The following is a 14,404-nucleotide window of genomic DNA, read 5'->3' on the forward strand; positions in this document are numbered from 1 at the left end:
AGAAAATAATATTTGTAGCTTGGGGTTGAACTGTGGAGTCCTTGGTGCTCTCTGAGCTTGGTTATTTTCATTACCAAACTTGGTAACACTATCAATGCTACCTGCTAGCGCTGATAATGTTACCTAGTTTGGTAATAAAAAGTCTGTAAGAAAACAACCAAGCTCACACACAAACTGTCCCCAAGAGATTGCCTTATACCTTAAGCCAAAGTTATCCAGTTCCTACAAAGACCAACCAGGTCTGTATGGGAAATCTTAAATCCGGCCTCCGCATATTAACATCCTTATCTTTGGGTGATGAATGTATTCTTATAATATCCCAGAATTGGAGGGAACAATAAAACCAAGAAAATTCAAGGCCCATTTTGGGTACCAGTTTCAGTACTTCCTCCTTGAACATTTTTCCCCTTACCCTGCAAAAAAAGTATGGGGAGGCTAGAAAAAAAAACAAGTGAAGACGGCCAGGATAAAATCTAAATTGTATTTACTTTTTCCATTTAAGCTTTATTTCAAGTCTAATGAATCATCAACTTAATTAAGAACAATTAATATGATTATTCCCAGGGTATTTCACACATTTCCTCTTCTCCTTTATTAAAAATTAAAATTCAGTGGCAACTTTCAGGCAATTTCTGGGGATTACATCACAGAATCCCTTACAGAAGGACTAAATTGTTTGATCCTGACTTCATTGCCCAACCAAAACTTTACTCAGTATGGAAAATCTACAGCTGGGGCTGGAAAGTCCAATTTTCTCCTTGAAGTCTTCCAGAAAACAAAAGCCCCCCCCCCCCATTAGATCATTGGCTGTATTGCTGCCGTGCTCAAAAGACATGTAACTTCAGATATTTCTCTGTACTCCATGTGAAATCTTACCTGCTATTGTTAGTTCTCAACTTACAACCGTTCATTTAGTGACCGTTCAAAATCCTAACGGCACTTGAAAAAAGTGACTTATGACTGTTTTTCACACTTAACAACCGTTCTCGAACCCCATGGTCAGGTGATCAAAATTAGGATATTTGGCAACTGGCATGTACAGTATTTATGACGGTTGTAGTGTCCCGGGGTCATGTGGTCATGTTTTGCGACCTTTTGACAAGCAAAGTCAGTGGGGAAACCAGATTCATTTAACAACCCTGTTACTAACTTAACAACTGCAGTGATTAGCAAGAAATTGCCAACAGAAATTGGCAAGAAAGGTCGTAAAATGGGGCAAAATTTACTTAACAGAAGTCTCACTTAGCAGTGGAAATTTGGAGCTCAACTGTGGTCATAAGTAGGGGACTCCCTGTATAGCTTATGCTCCTGAAATCTAGTCTTGTGCCTCAGGCAGCAGAGAAAAAGTGTTTGTTCTCATTTTTCATTTCTTTCCAGTGTGTTATCCTAGACCTAGAAGGAGGGAACATCAATAATAAGTGCTCCAACATATACTGCAAACAGCACAGATTAACTCCTGGTCACCCAGCAATGATGGCAAATATTTAATTAAAATTAACCGAAAAAGCTGTCCTTGTATCCTATGGAATTAGTGCCCCAGATGCAGGCGCATCTTTTCCACATCCAGTTCTGCCCACCCAGCCATTCTATGAGCAGTTTTAAAAAATGCTTGTATTTCTTTCGAGGTGACGAGAGATGCCAGTTAGCAGCTTTCTGCTCTCCCAAAATAACTGCATCAAGAGGAGGTAGATTTGATCTGAGCCACAGTATTAAACAAAGGGAATACTGAAGCTCTTTTCTACCTGGTTTTTCCCCATCTAAAATCTTGTGTATTCCAGGATGCAAAGAAAGAAAGAAAAATAAAACGGGCACTTGTATTATTCCCATAACAAAGAAACCAACACCTCTAAGTTACGGATCTTCTTAAAATAGAATGAATGAGCTGGAAGGGACCTTGGAGGTCTTCTAGCCCATCCCGCTGCTAAAGCAGGAGAACCTATACTATTTCAGAAAAGTGGCTGTCTAGACCAGTGATGGCTAACCTTTTTGCCATCACGTGCCAGGAGTGGGGTGGGGGTGGGGTGGTGCACGTGCATGCCCATACTCATAATTCTATGCGTCCTGCACCTGTGCATGCACATGCAACCTGCCCCGCGACCCCCGCTCCTGGCACGTGATGGCAAGGTAGGTCTGTTTTTCTTCTGGTGGGACCGGAAGTTGGCAAATAGGCCATTTCTGGCCTCTCCAGAGGGCCTCCGGGGGGCTGGGGAAGGCCGTTTTCATCCTCCCCAGAATCCTAGAAAGGCTCTGGAGGCTGGGGAGAGAGAAAAATGTGCCTTCCCCACCCCATCCCCTGAGGTCCTCCGGAAGCAGGAAACAGCCTGTTTCCCTACTTCTGGTGGGACCAGAAGGCCCGAAAATCAGCTGGCCAGCACACGTATGCGCGCCAGAACTGAGTTCGGGTGCCCACTGATATGGCTATGTGTGCCACCTGTGGCACGTGTGCCATAGGTTTGCCATCACGTGTCTAGACTCTTCTTAAAAACATCCAGTGGATGTTCTTCTTGCTCAAAGAGAAATTCAACAGCCCCTTTTTCCAGTTCTACCATCACATTACAAACTAAATCTTTAAACTCATTTTATCTTTGCAACAACTGAGATAGTGACCAGCCCAAAATGACCAAGAAAGCTCTTTGGTCAAGGAAGGATTTGAAACTAGATTTTCCTGGTCTTAGTCTAATGCTTTAACTACTGTAATAATATTCTCCCTCGAGGTTCAAGCAGATGATTTTTCCACCGCAGCTTGAAAACGCCAGGGGATTAAAACCTGTTTTAGAAGCAATTCTAAATTTAGAAGAGATTTTAAAATTAAGAGGGGGGAGGAAGAGGAGGAGGTGGGATCATAAAACTAGAGAAAATCATAGAAAATGAAGAAGCTCAAGTGCTCTGGGACTTTAATAATGAAAAAGACAAGATAATATATTACAATTCGTGCTGGATTATCAATGGGCACTCAAAGTCTGCCTAATTTTGCAGGCAATATAACAAAATTTAGCTACATTCAAACAGAGTACATCGTGCTGATCTGATTAACAGCAGTTGTATGTAAAAGAAAAAAGATTGGCAGTCCCCAGTTGTTTTTAGCAAGTGAGGGGTTAAGAAGTGGGTCTGTGAGTCTTTATAGACAGTACAGTAAAGTAGGATGTGAGCAGGATGACAATGCAGATGGAGTCTAAGGACAACCTATTGTTGCTTTGGGCCCATGATGGGTCATGAATGGGATTCAACTTGATTTAAAAATGGGACACTCTCTATGGCAAGGAAGTGTTGCTGTACCGAAATGGGATAGTCTATAGCAGGGGTCTCCAACCTTGGCAACTTTAAGACTTGTGGACTTCAACTCCCAGAGTTCCTCAGCCAGAAAAGCTGACAAAGGGAATGCAGGATAAACATCTAAAACTGGGAATGTTCCTGAATTTCATACACTCAGGCCAGTTACAAACAATGAACCATCAATGTCAATGTAGCCAAAAGTCAAAAATACTCAAGAGTACATAAATATTACATATGGATTCTTGCAAGGATATGATTTCTAAGTTCATCACAATTGACCATCATATACAATGGGATGTACAACATAGCTTAAGAGGGACGGAAAGGAGCTTGCAAATCTTCTAATCCAACCCCTTGTCAAGGAGGAGACCCTATACCATTTTAGATAAATGGTTGTCCATTCTCTTCTTGAAAACCTTCAGTGTTGGAACACCCAACACTGGAGGCAAACTATTCCACTGATCAATTGTTCCCACCATCAGGAAATTTCTACTCAGTTGTAAGTTGGATCTCTCTTTAATGATCTTCCACTTGTTACTTCTTGTCCTGCCCTCAGGTGCTTTGGAGTGTAAATCGACACCTTATTCTCTGTGATAGCTTCTCAAATATTGGAAGACTGCTATCATGTCACCTCTAGTCCTTCTCTTGAAGGAGCCTGAGTGGCGTAAGAGCTAATGCCTCCTAAGGCAGCATTTAACATCCAGCTGCCTGCAATTACTGCGAGTTCAATTCTCACCAGGCTCAAGGTCGACTCAGCCTTCCATCCTTTCTAAGGTGGGTAAATTGAGGACCCAGTTTGTGGGGGCAATAAACTGACTTTGTATAAATATACAAAAGTATGAAGGCTATTGCTTAACACATTGTAAGCCGCCCTGAGTCTCCGGAGAAGGGCGGCATATAAATCAAATTTTTTAAAAAAGAATGTACAATCGTTCTCTTTTAATATGATACTGCTCCTAACCAACCGGGCAGTCATGCCTTCTTCCAGGGATAGTTATTTCCTTCCTGCCCAGTTTTCTACTCCTGTTCTGCAGCAACAAGCAATAAATCATTTCATGGCCATGTTTTCTGACGTTTCTCCTTCTTTGTCTCACTTCCAAACATCAAGCTGCAGGGAATGATCAAATAAGTCTTCCCTGAGGGCCAAATTGAACTTTTGCATGAAATTAGCCTAAGGGCTGCCCAGAGCCCCAGCCAGATATCGCCAGCTTCTGCATGGTATCATTTCTCTTTGTTCTGGGCCTGTCAGGGCTTGATAAATGGAAATCCTTGTATGTTGTCCTTACTAATTAGTGCATTGCGACAAAGAGGAGGGGAGGAGAGAGAAATAATTGACGGAAGAGAGAAATAATTGATGGTTGCCGCCTCTAAAAGATCCTGGAGCACCAATCACCCAACTGGGTATGGGTTTTTGTTGTTGTTGTTGCTTTGTAATTTTTCAGATTGTGCTCAAGGCTTTCGAGATACATCAGCGTAGGTGCACAGACAGATTTTACCGCTGTGCTTTGTTCGTTTTCTGTATTTCATTCTGTATTTCACCTTGAAGCACACCAAAGTGTTGCAAGGTGAAACAATCGAGCTGACATGGCTTTGTGGCCACGAAAAAGAAAAAGAAATGAAAAGAGGCCAGGTTGCTTTGTGTTCTGACGTAGGCTTCCTTAGAAAGTATACAGCACAATCTTAGTCCCGGCAAACCTCTAAAGAATTATTGTCATTCCCAGTCTGAAAGGCTTCTCAAACAGTCTTTCAGGGGAATGTTTATAAACACCCACCTTATCTCCCTTGGAATGCTGCCAGAGGGCAAGATCAAACTTAGCACAGAGTCAAACAGAACTTTTCCAAAGCTTTAACCAACCAGATGAACTAATTGCTTCCTGCAAAAGCTCACGTCCCATTTGCTTCTCTCTTATGTCTTATGGGGAGAGGCCAATCATCTCCAAGCCTTACTCCCAAGACGACCCTGTTTTCTTAATTGTTCTTGTCTTCTGGCAGCTCTGCGCATGCGCACATTGGGAACAGGCTCCCGCTGTTCTTCTGCCTCGCTGATGTCAGACTCTGGAGGCAGCAAAGAACTACCAGATGGCCTTGGCCCTCTCTCTGCCTCCGACTCAGAGCCCTTGTCCGAGCCTTCCCCAGACTCCAGAACTGGCCCATGTTCCTCCCCAACCTCCTCACTGTCCAAATCTGCTGCCAGCTCTGCTGGCCGCTGGCGGGCTTCAACTTTTCAATGTTAGCCCGACCTTCTCTAACTGGTGCCCTCCTGAGACTCTCAAAATCATCAGCCAATTCTCAGAATTGTAGATCCAGTTATAGGAAAGATGATTTTGCCCTTATTTAATCAAGCATCTTATTTCTTCTCCCTGCTAAAGTAATACTGGGAATCCTTGACTTATGATTAATCATTTAGTGACCATTCAAAGTTACAATGGATCTCTTGGGGGGTTACTAATGACTCAGTTCTAAAATTCTGACAGCTATCCCACCCCCCACTCCCTAGTTATCACCAGTCCACATTTACTGCTGTTCGCAGAGTCCTGTAGTCACATGACTAGGTTTTACAACAGTTTTGCCAAACAGCAATATTTACTTCTGGTTTTCGGCGAAACTGACCCAAAGTCAACCATTGGTTTGCTTATTGGCTACGGGGTTCACTTGACCACTGTAAAAAAAGTTTATAAAATCAGATCAGTTACATAGGTGACTAGATTTACAACCATTCTAACGTATGATGGGCAGGAACCATGACGGCCGTAAATCAAGGATGACCTGAGGTATAAAGTATAGTAGGGCTCAGAGATGTCCACAGGGAGGGGTAAACAAAAGTCAAGATGGCAGCCACAGCCCTACAACTGAAGTCCAACTCTTTTTGCAGGGTCTCCAATCATGTATTATGGCTGCCATCCTGAGTTAGACTCTTCTTCTCCCTTTCATCATGGGGGAGATAGGGAAGATGGCAAGAAGGGGGACATAAAATGCAGAATTGACTTCAGTGCCCCTGAAATCCTTAACCACAAGGAGGGCTTTCCCACAGAAAAGAGAGCAAACATCAAACTGAACACAGGAAGTATGCACAAAGAAAGTTACCAACCAGAGCTACTACGTGAGTTGTGAAAAATGTCAATGTGGCACAATCGAACCCCTGCCTTTTGCCCTAAACATACATTAAAAGGGGGAAAGGGCTTTGATTATGCCGTCATAGCCAATATCTTGACTTCTTCCACTCCTTCACAGGCCAATGCCTCTGCTACCAAAACATCTTGCTGAAGATTTGCTCTTTGGTCAAGAGAAGGTGCCTCCTTCCTCCCTGTACCAAATGATAAGAGATCCTAGCAGGTGTTGCTTCCCACCCTGGGAGCATTGCAAATAAATAAAGGAGAAATATTTTTGCCCCATGATATTGATCAGTGATCACTGCTGCCCATGCTGTTGCATTTACTCACATCTATTGTACTGTTTCTTCTAAAGTAGAAGTGTCCACCTCTGGTAACTTTGAAGAGTTGTGGACTTCAACAATTTCCTGACCATGCATGCCGGCTTGGGGAATTCTGGGAGTTGAAGTCTACAAGTCTTAAAAGTTGCCAAGGTTGGATGCCCCTGTTGTAAAGGATTGTAATTTTCAGCCTTGCCAAGAACCTCTTCATATAGGTTTGGCCACATTTTCCCACCAGTGTTCTCCTGACAGCTGTAATCCCAACTTACTAAAGCAGGGGTGGAGAACTATGGCCCTTTTACGATGTGTGAACTTCAACTCCCAGAATTCCTGAGCCAGCTATGCTGGCTCAGGAATTCTGGGAGTTGAAGTTCACACATCGTAAAAGGGCCCTAATTCTGCACCCCTGTTCTAAAGGATGCCAAACTGGAGAAATCTTGAGGTTAGGCTAACACCAGAGTAAAAGATATGATTTAAGTCTCTTTGGTTTTATTTTAAAGATTCAGAACAGTCAAAGAAAGGAAGTCAAGATGCGGCCTAATCAGGACTGGCTCGAACAGTAGTAGGAAAACCATTTTTAAAGGCCTTTTCACTCTACAGTACCCCCAACAGCCTACCAATTGCTCTCCCTTCAGCATTGGCTTCAAAGTTGAAGAAAAGAATGAGGAAAGAGGATGTGTATAGCTAAACCTCTGTGAAACCTTCTTGAGTATTCCGAATTATTGCATTTTTTTTTTTGCCAGACCTTCATCTGGACCTTACAGATACATAAAGAGAATCTGAAATATACCATTCTTTTTGGAGTATAAGACACACTTTTTCCACCCCTAAAAGAGGGTGGAAATGTTACTACATCTTATATACTGAATACAGTCATTTTTGGCCACCCGAAACCTCGCCCTGTGTGTCCCATTTTTGCCAAAAAGAGGCTCATTTTTTGCAAAAATTGCGCACGCAGAGGGTTTGGGATGCCTGCAGAGTGCTCCTGGGGGCTGGGGAGGGCAAAAACGGGATGTGGGGGGGTGAGGTTGGGAGGCCTGCAGAGTGCTCCTGGGGGCCGGGGAGGGCAAAAACCGGACACACGGAAGCCAAAAACTTTTTTCTTATTTTCCTCTTTGAAATCTTGGTGTGTCTTATACTCCGGTTCGTCTTATAGTCCAAAAAATACTGTACAAATAACCTCAAATGGATCCCCAATAATCATATTACCACAGCAGCAATATAACACAATGTCCAGTCTGCTACTGTCTATTAGTGCCTCATCTAAGCAACATACCGTTCAAAGTGGCGTAAGCTTTTTCCAAGGTGGATATCCGTGTAGGGGCTACGTGATAAATCAGGGAAAGAAAAGAGAGAAGGGGCAATGAGTGAGTAGGGTTTTTGCTCTTTGCGCAAGCAAAAAAAAAAAAAAAGGTAGAAAATCAACGTGCAATGTTGTGGCTAACACGCACCCACACAAGCACAGATTCTGAAAAATTCTGGGATTGGGTCTAAACTACAAAGTTGAAGAGAAACTCAGGTTTAAGCAGATAAAGATTGATACAATAGAACCTCTGGTCACGAACGCTTCTGACCACGACCAAATCGGGGTTCCGAAGAAAAAGTTCACAAAATTTTTGAATCTGGTCACAAATGCATACTCGGGTGGCGATCAAACACGGCCGCGGCTGATTTCCCCTTCTGTGCCATTTTTTTTTTGTAAGCGCCAAACAATAGCAACCTCGTGTGGCCGCTGCATTAATTTTGGTTAGGTTCGGGTCACGACCAAATCGGGTTGCAACCAAAGTTATGGAACAAATTATGGAACGAGGTTCTACTGTATGGCAGAGGCACAATACATCCGCTAGCTTCTTTGATGCTACTGGGGTCTTGCTCTAAATGAAATTTTCTAAAGAACTGGGGACTAACTTGGATACAGAATGCCCTGATATCTCTCTTTAAAGTCAGAGTTGGCAACCCCACCTAGCACCCTATTTGTGCCACAGTACCCATATATATATTTTCTTAGTCTTTTAATTACGTCGGGGTGAAGTTAGGGCAACTGAATGGAGCGGAGTGTTTACTGGCCAGATGCCCTTCCTGTCACCAATGCAGAGTTCACAGCAGATAATTAATTATTCATTGTGCCCAGAGAGAGAAATATCTGCTGCTATCTAGGATCAAACTCACAGCCTCCTGTTTGTGAGGCGAGAGCTCCATCTCTAGGCCACTGCACCACTCCCCACAGCACCCAGATTGCACTCTTGAAATACAATCCAAAATGGCCAAATTATGATAGCTTCACTTCTACCTGTTTTGTTGGTTTGGGGATAATGGGAAGGGAAGAGGAAGACTCACCTAGCAAAGAACTTCTATCCCCACCCTTAAACATATCCACAAAAGTTTTGTGACAAAACACCAAAATTTTGGCCACACCTTTTCTCAATTTAGAACATCACAAGATGGCTTCCTCCAGCATTTCGGAAAATCAAGAGACTGAGTTATGCTCTCCCCCACACCTACCCACTCCCAATTTAGAGTTTCCCAAATCAACAGGCATGGCAGAGATCCTAGAGAGCTATAGTTAGTCAAAACAAGTAACACAAAACTTAATGGACCAATGGTCTTGACTAGATCGTGAGCAATTCTCAGTATTTTTAGGAAAGAACTGGCAGGGACAGGGAAAGGCTAAGGAAAGTGGAAATGGAATGGAATGGAAAGGGAAAGAAAGGGGAAAAAGAAGGGGAAGGGGAAAAGAACAGGGGTGAGATTCAAAATTTTTTACTACCGGTTCTGTGGGCGTGGCTTGGTGGGCGTGGCAGGGGAAGGATACTGTAAAATCTCCATTCCCACCCCACTTCAGGGGAAGGATACTGCAAAATCCCCATTTCTTCCCGATCAGCTGGGACTAGAAAATAGATGGGAGCGGGGCCAGTCAGAGGTGATATTTACTGGTTCTCTGAACTACTCAAAATTTCCGCTACCAGTTCTCTAGAATTGGTCAGAACCTACTGAATACCACCTCTGGAAGAGAAGGAAAATGGGAAGGGGAAGGAAATGGGAAGGGGATGGGAAAGGGAAAGGGGAAGGAAGGGGAAGGGAAGGTGAAAGAGAAGCAGAGGGGGACGGGGAGGAAATGTAGAGGGAAAGGGGAGGAGGAAGGGAAGCAGACGTATGACTTTCTCATGGAAATCTATTGTTATAAAACCTCTTTAGGCTTTCTTCATTGCGAACAATGACACAATATTAATGGGTGTGCATACTGTAGGGGTATATGCCATTGAGGATTTTTTAAAACGCTGTTTTTTGCATAAACCTGATTAGCACATCACAGAGCCAATGTCTCAGTTCGCATTATGCTCGCTCCCAAAATAACCGACCCCATTACAGTTTAACATTACCATATGATGCGATCCACACCACTGTGGAACTATTTTCTTTTTAAAATTCTTAATATACTTTTCTTCTGCTATGCAGCGGGGGGGGGGCAGTAGCAGTAACTACAGGGAGCTTACAAATGGAAGAGGAAGGACCCTGCCTGAATTTCCTGCAAAACTCTGTTAACAAAACAAAGAGCTTCCTTATTTAAAGAGCTTTGCTTTACAGCAGAGATGGGGAACTATGGCCCTTTTATGACTTGTGGACTTCAACTCCCAGAATTCCTGAGCCAGCTGGCTCAGGAATTCTGGGAGTTGAAGTCCACAAGTCATAAAATAGGCCATAGTTCCCCATCTCTGCCTTACAGTATTCTTTAATAATCCCGACAAGCTGCTTCATTACAAAGGACGACCACAATTGAGCCCAACATTTCTGTTGCTAAGTGGGACATTTATTAAGTGTGGTTTTTGTTTTTTGTTTTTGTTTTTTTAATTTGATTTATATGCCGCCCTTCTCCGGAGACTCAGGGCGGCTTACAATGCGTTAAGCAATAGCCTTCATACTTTTGTATATTTATACAAAGTCAGCCCCATTTATGACCTTTCTTGCCACTTCTGTTGAGTGAATCACTGCCGTTGTTACAGTTACTAACATGGTTGTTAAGTGAATCTGGCTTCCTCATTGACTTTGCTAGTCAGAAGGTCGCAAAAGGTCATCACGTGACCCTGGGACCACGGCAACCATCAAGAATAAGAGTCAGTTGCCAAGCGTCTGAATTTTGATCACATGACCATGGGGATGCTGCAATGGTCGTAAGTGTGAAAAACAGTCGTACGTCACTTTTCGCAGTGCTGTTGTAAACTTCGGTGACTAAATGAACTGTTGTAAGTCGAGGACTATTTGTTTCAAAGTTAGGGTTATATATCCTGGTTTGGAGGGAGTAACATCAGCATGTCTGATCACCCTATGCATAGCAGGTCATTCAGCCTGCAGCCTTAAACCGAACAAAATCCATGGATCAACAGAGCCTCAATGGAAATGTATAGTAATTACACAACTAAGTGAATGTTGTGTTTAAACAAGAAATAGGGTAGCAGTTACATTAATTTCTATCCCTTGCTCTCCGATTCTAGAGCAGGGGTGTCAAACTGAATTTCTTTTGAGGGCCAGATCAGCATTGTAGTTCTCCTCTGAGGGACAGCCGGGGGGAGACGGGACAAATGCCTCCTGCAGCACCTTGCCGGCCAAAACGTCCTGCAGCACCCTGCCGGCCAAAATGGGGCGGGGGGGCCCCTCACACACACACACACACACCATTTTGGCTGGCAGAGTACTGCAGGAGGCCATCCAAGCCAAAAATGGGGTGTGTGTGGGGCCTCTCGTGGTCCCCCATGCCCCATTTTAGCTGTCAGAGGCACCGCAGGCCGGTTCTTTGCTACTTCCAGGCTGTCCCCGTGGGCCAGATTTAAGCACCCCGCGGACCGGATGCAGCCCACGGGCCTTGAGTTTGACACCCTTGTTCTAGAGCAAGGTTCCAGACCAGACTGACAATTGTGTCCTGCTATACGACAACACAACCAATCCAGGGAGACATGGCCATACGTCTTAATCCAACCCACCATGAACAAATTCTGGTAACCCTTTTATCATTAGGGACTAATGATATACAGTATAGTGATAAGTAGTCTAGGACACAAGGTAAAGGTAAAGGTTCCCCTCGCACATATGTGCTAGTTGTTCCCGACTCCAGGGGACGGTGCTCATCTCCGTTTCAAAGCTGAAGAGCCAGCGCTGTCCAAAGACGTCTCCGTGGTCATGTGGCCGGCATGACTAAACACTAAAGGTGCACAGAACGCTGTTACCTTCCCATCAAAGGTGGTCCCTATTCTTCTACTTGCATTTTTTACGTGCTTTTGAACTGCTAGGTTGGCAGAAGCTGGGACAAGTAACGGGAGCGCACCCCGTTATACAGCACTAGGGATTCGAACCGCTGAACTGCCAACATTTTGATCGACAAGCTCAGCGTCTTAGCCACTAAGCTACCACGTCCCTTGTTACACCGCGTCTCTAGGATACAAAGATACCCATAAAAGTGAAACCACATTTCCTCCATAAACTGTCCTGTTAAATTGCCAAAGGATAGCAAAACACAATTAGCATTTTATTGCTAGGACTTTAAGCACTTACCAGGTTTAGGAATGAGTCCTTGAAAAGGCCTGAAAAAGAAAAAAACATACTGTTGATTATGAAACAGAAGTAGACTTTAAATCGGCCTTTGCACCAAATATTAGGGTCTCAAAAAATTGTGTATTATAAATATTGACACACAAAAAAGAGGATCTGGTGTTAGTTGATAAGAAATAATTGAGAAATGCAGGCAGAGTAGGCACCTCTGTTACGGCAGAGAGAATCAACCTAAAGAGCCCAATCTTTCTTTTAAGAAAAGTCTAAAATTGCAATAAACCAATTCAGACCATCAAAGAGAGTGAATGTTTGCTCATTCAAGAGTTGGTTGTGAAGACAGAGAAGGAGAGAGAAAGAAGCAGGTGTATCTTTTATTTCCAGCCCTGGTTCAGCCCCATCCAGGGCTAGCATGGAACCAATAAAGTAATGTACGCTGTATCCCTCAATAAAACAGAAGTACCCTGTTATGGGCATCTGTAAGAAGCCACAATGACATCATGGCATCATGGCATCTTCATGCAAATGATGCCAATGACTTTACATCATTTTGTACATCATGGCATCATTGACATAACTTACTTTTCCTTATTAAGCCCTATATAGACCAACTTCATCTCCTGGACTGATTTATCAGATTAAGTAAATGTTGCATGTAAGACGGCTTGCTTCCAGAAGTTATGGATGCTCCATCACTGGAGGTTTTCAAGAAGAGATTGGACAACCATTTTGTCTCAAATGGAACAGGGGGTTGGACTAGAAGACTTCCAAGGTCCCCTCCAACTCTCTTATTCTGCTAAGATAATGCCTTCCTTTCAGAAATATATTTTTAAAGAGCTATTTTGCTACCACTGAAAACAAGTTGTCTCAGTTTTGTTTTGCCTTTGTTTTTTCTTGAGGTGTCCATTTTGGATAGAATTCCCTCCTCTATGCTAAATCTAATTTTCTTTCATGCACATTACCAAGCGGGAGCTCATAATTTCATATCACAGGGTATAACATATTTAATAGCAGGTTTAAAATTCAAACATCAACATTTTCAGTAAAATAGGATCTAGGATAATAAGCGATAGGAAAAAAACATATATGTCATCTAAACATGGGGTTCTACAAATCAGCTAACATCTCACCCTAAGCCATTTTAATATATGGTTTTTAAGTAATCCACCATGTCCAGATTGACACATAGTGCTAAGTCACAGGTTAAGATTTTCAAACCACAAAAGTTGGAAGCCAAGCCAAAAGTAAGGAAACCATATTAAGGCTCTAGAAAATGTTTGAATGTACGGCTGGGCTAAAAGCTTATGCAAATCATTGAGAATTTTGTAGGAAAAAGATCCAATTAAGACGTCTAATGCCTATGAACCAAGAGCCCAGAAAGTCACGGAGGATCAGAAAACAGAGCTAAGTTTAACTAATCAATCTGCCTTCTGCAACACTACACACTGATGCATTTTTCAGCTGTTTTGGTTTTACACACCACATTTAACCAGGCCAAATTACAAATCAAGCAAGTGCATTTTAAAATGTGAAAAGTTTTGTTGGTGTCTAGATTTGTACTTGTAGGTCTTAGCAGGTTGCATAGATAGCATTAAACTGATCCTGCTTGCTTATAGTTCATTCGACTAAGAGATCTCAAAGGGTAAATTTAGTAACTAGATTAAGTGAATTGTATAAACGCAACCACCAGATGGCTGTTGAGATCATCCAATGGGATTCTAACATACTTTCCCTGCACTGAATGCCATTTCATGCTAATCTAGTGAGCTGGCAGACCAAAAATACAACTTCTTAGTGGAGACCCTTAAATTTCTGGGATTCTCATACCAAAGAGAGACATCGGATGGTATATTTTGAATATTGTTGGTTCCCATGTTTTTATTGCAAATCACTCATCAAATAAATTCAACTTTCTGGTATTTTTAGCTGGTCATTTTAAGGTTTTATCAACTGATTTTACTGACTGATGACTTCAGTGTTTCCAGTTTACATTTTTAACTACCAGAAGCAAAGCTTCTGTGTAATAGACTTGAGTGGAGGGAAGGTCCATTTTTCTCAACTATTAAATGAGACAGTACATCAATCATGGTAGATGTAAGCAAGTAAAACAATGCAAATAATTCTCATCATTTATGTGATGTGTGTAATAGCGTATTTAGGAAA

General features: G+C 42.7%; 1 protein-coding gene across 2 annotated transcripts in view; it reads right to left on the reverse strand.

Moving 5' to 3' along the window:
- GTF2IRD1 (GTF2I repeat domain containing 1) overlaps positions 1–14,404 on the reverse strand; it is a 149,890-nt gene that overhangs the window by 10,431 nt on the left and 125,055 nt on the right. Inside the window, exons 21-22 of one of the 2 annotated variants that reach the window (XM_070945636.1) lie at positions 12,248–12,276; positions 7,980–8,027 (exon numbers count right to left, since the gene is read on the reverse strand). In XM_070945636.1, the coding sequence (XP_070801737.1) occupies positions 7,980–8,027; positions 12,248–12,276 (77 nt within the window). The remainder of the gene's footprint in view (positions 1–7,979; positions 8,028–12,247; positions 12,277–14,404) is intronic. The other variant, XM_070945644.1, reaches the window with a different exon arrangement.

This window comes from Pituophis catenifer, unplaced genomic scaffold (genome assembly GCF_029215685.1).
Source record: "Pituophis catenifer annectens isolate HBS135680 unplaced genomic scaffold, rPitCat1.0.hap2 SCAF_1, whole genome shotgun sequence".
In the NCBI taxonomy this organism is placed as follows: Eukaryota; Metazoa; Chordata; class Lepidosauria; order Squamata; family Colubridae; genus Pituophis; species Pituophis catenifer.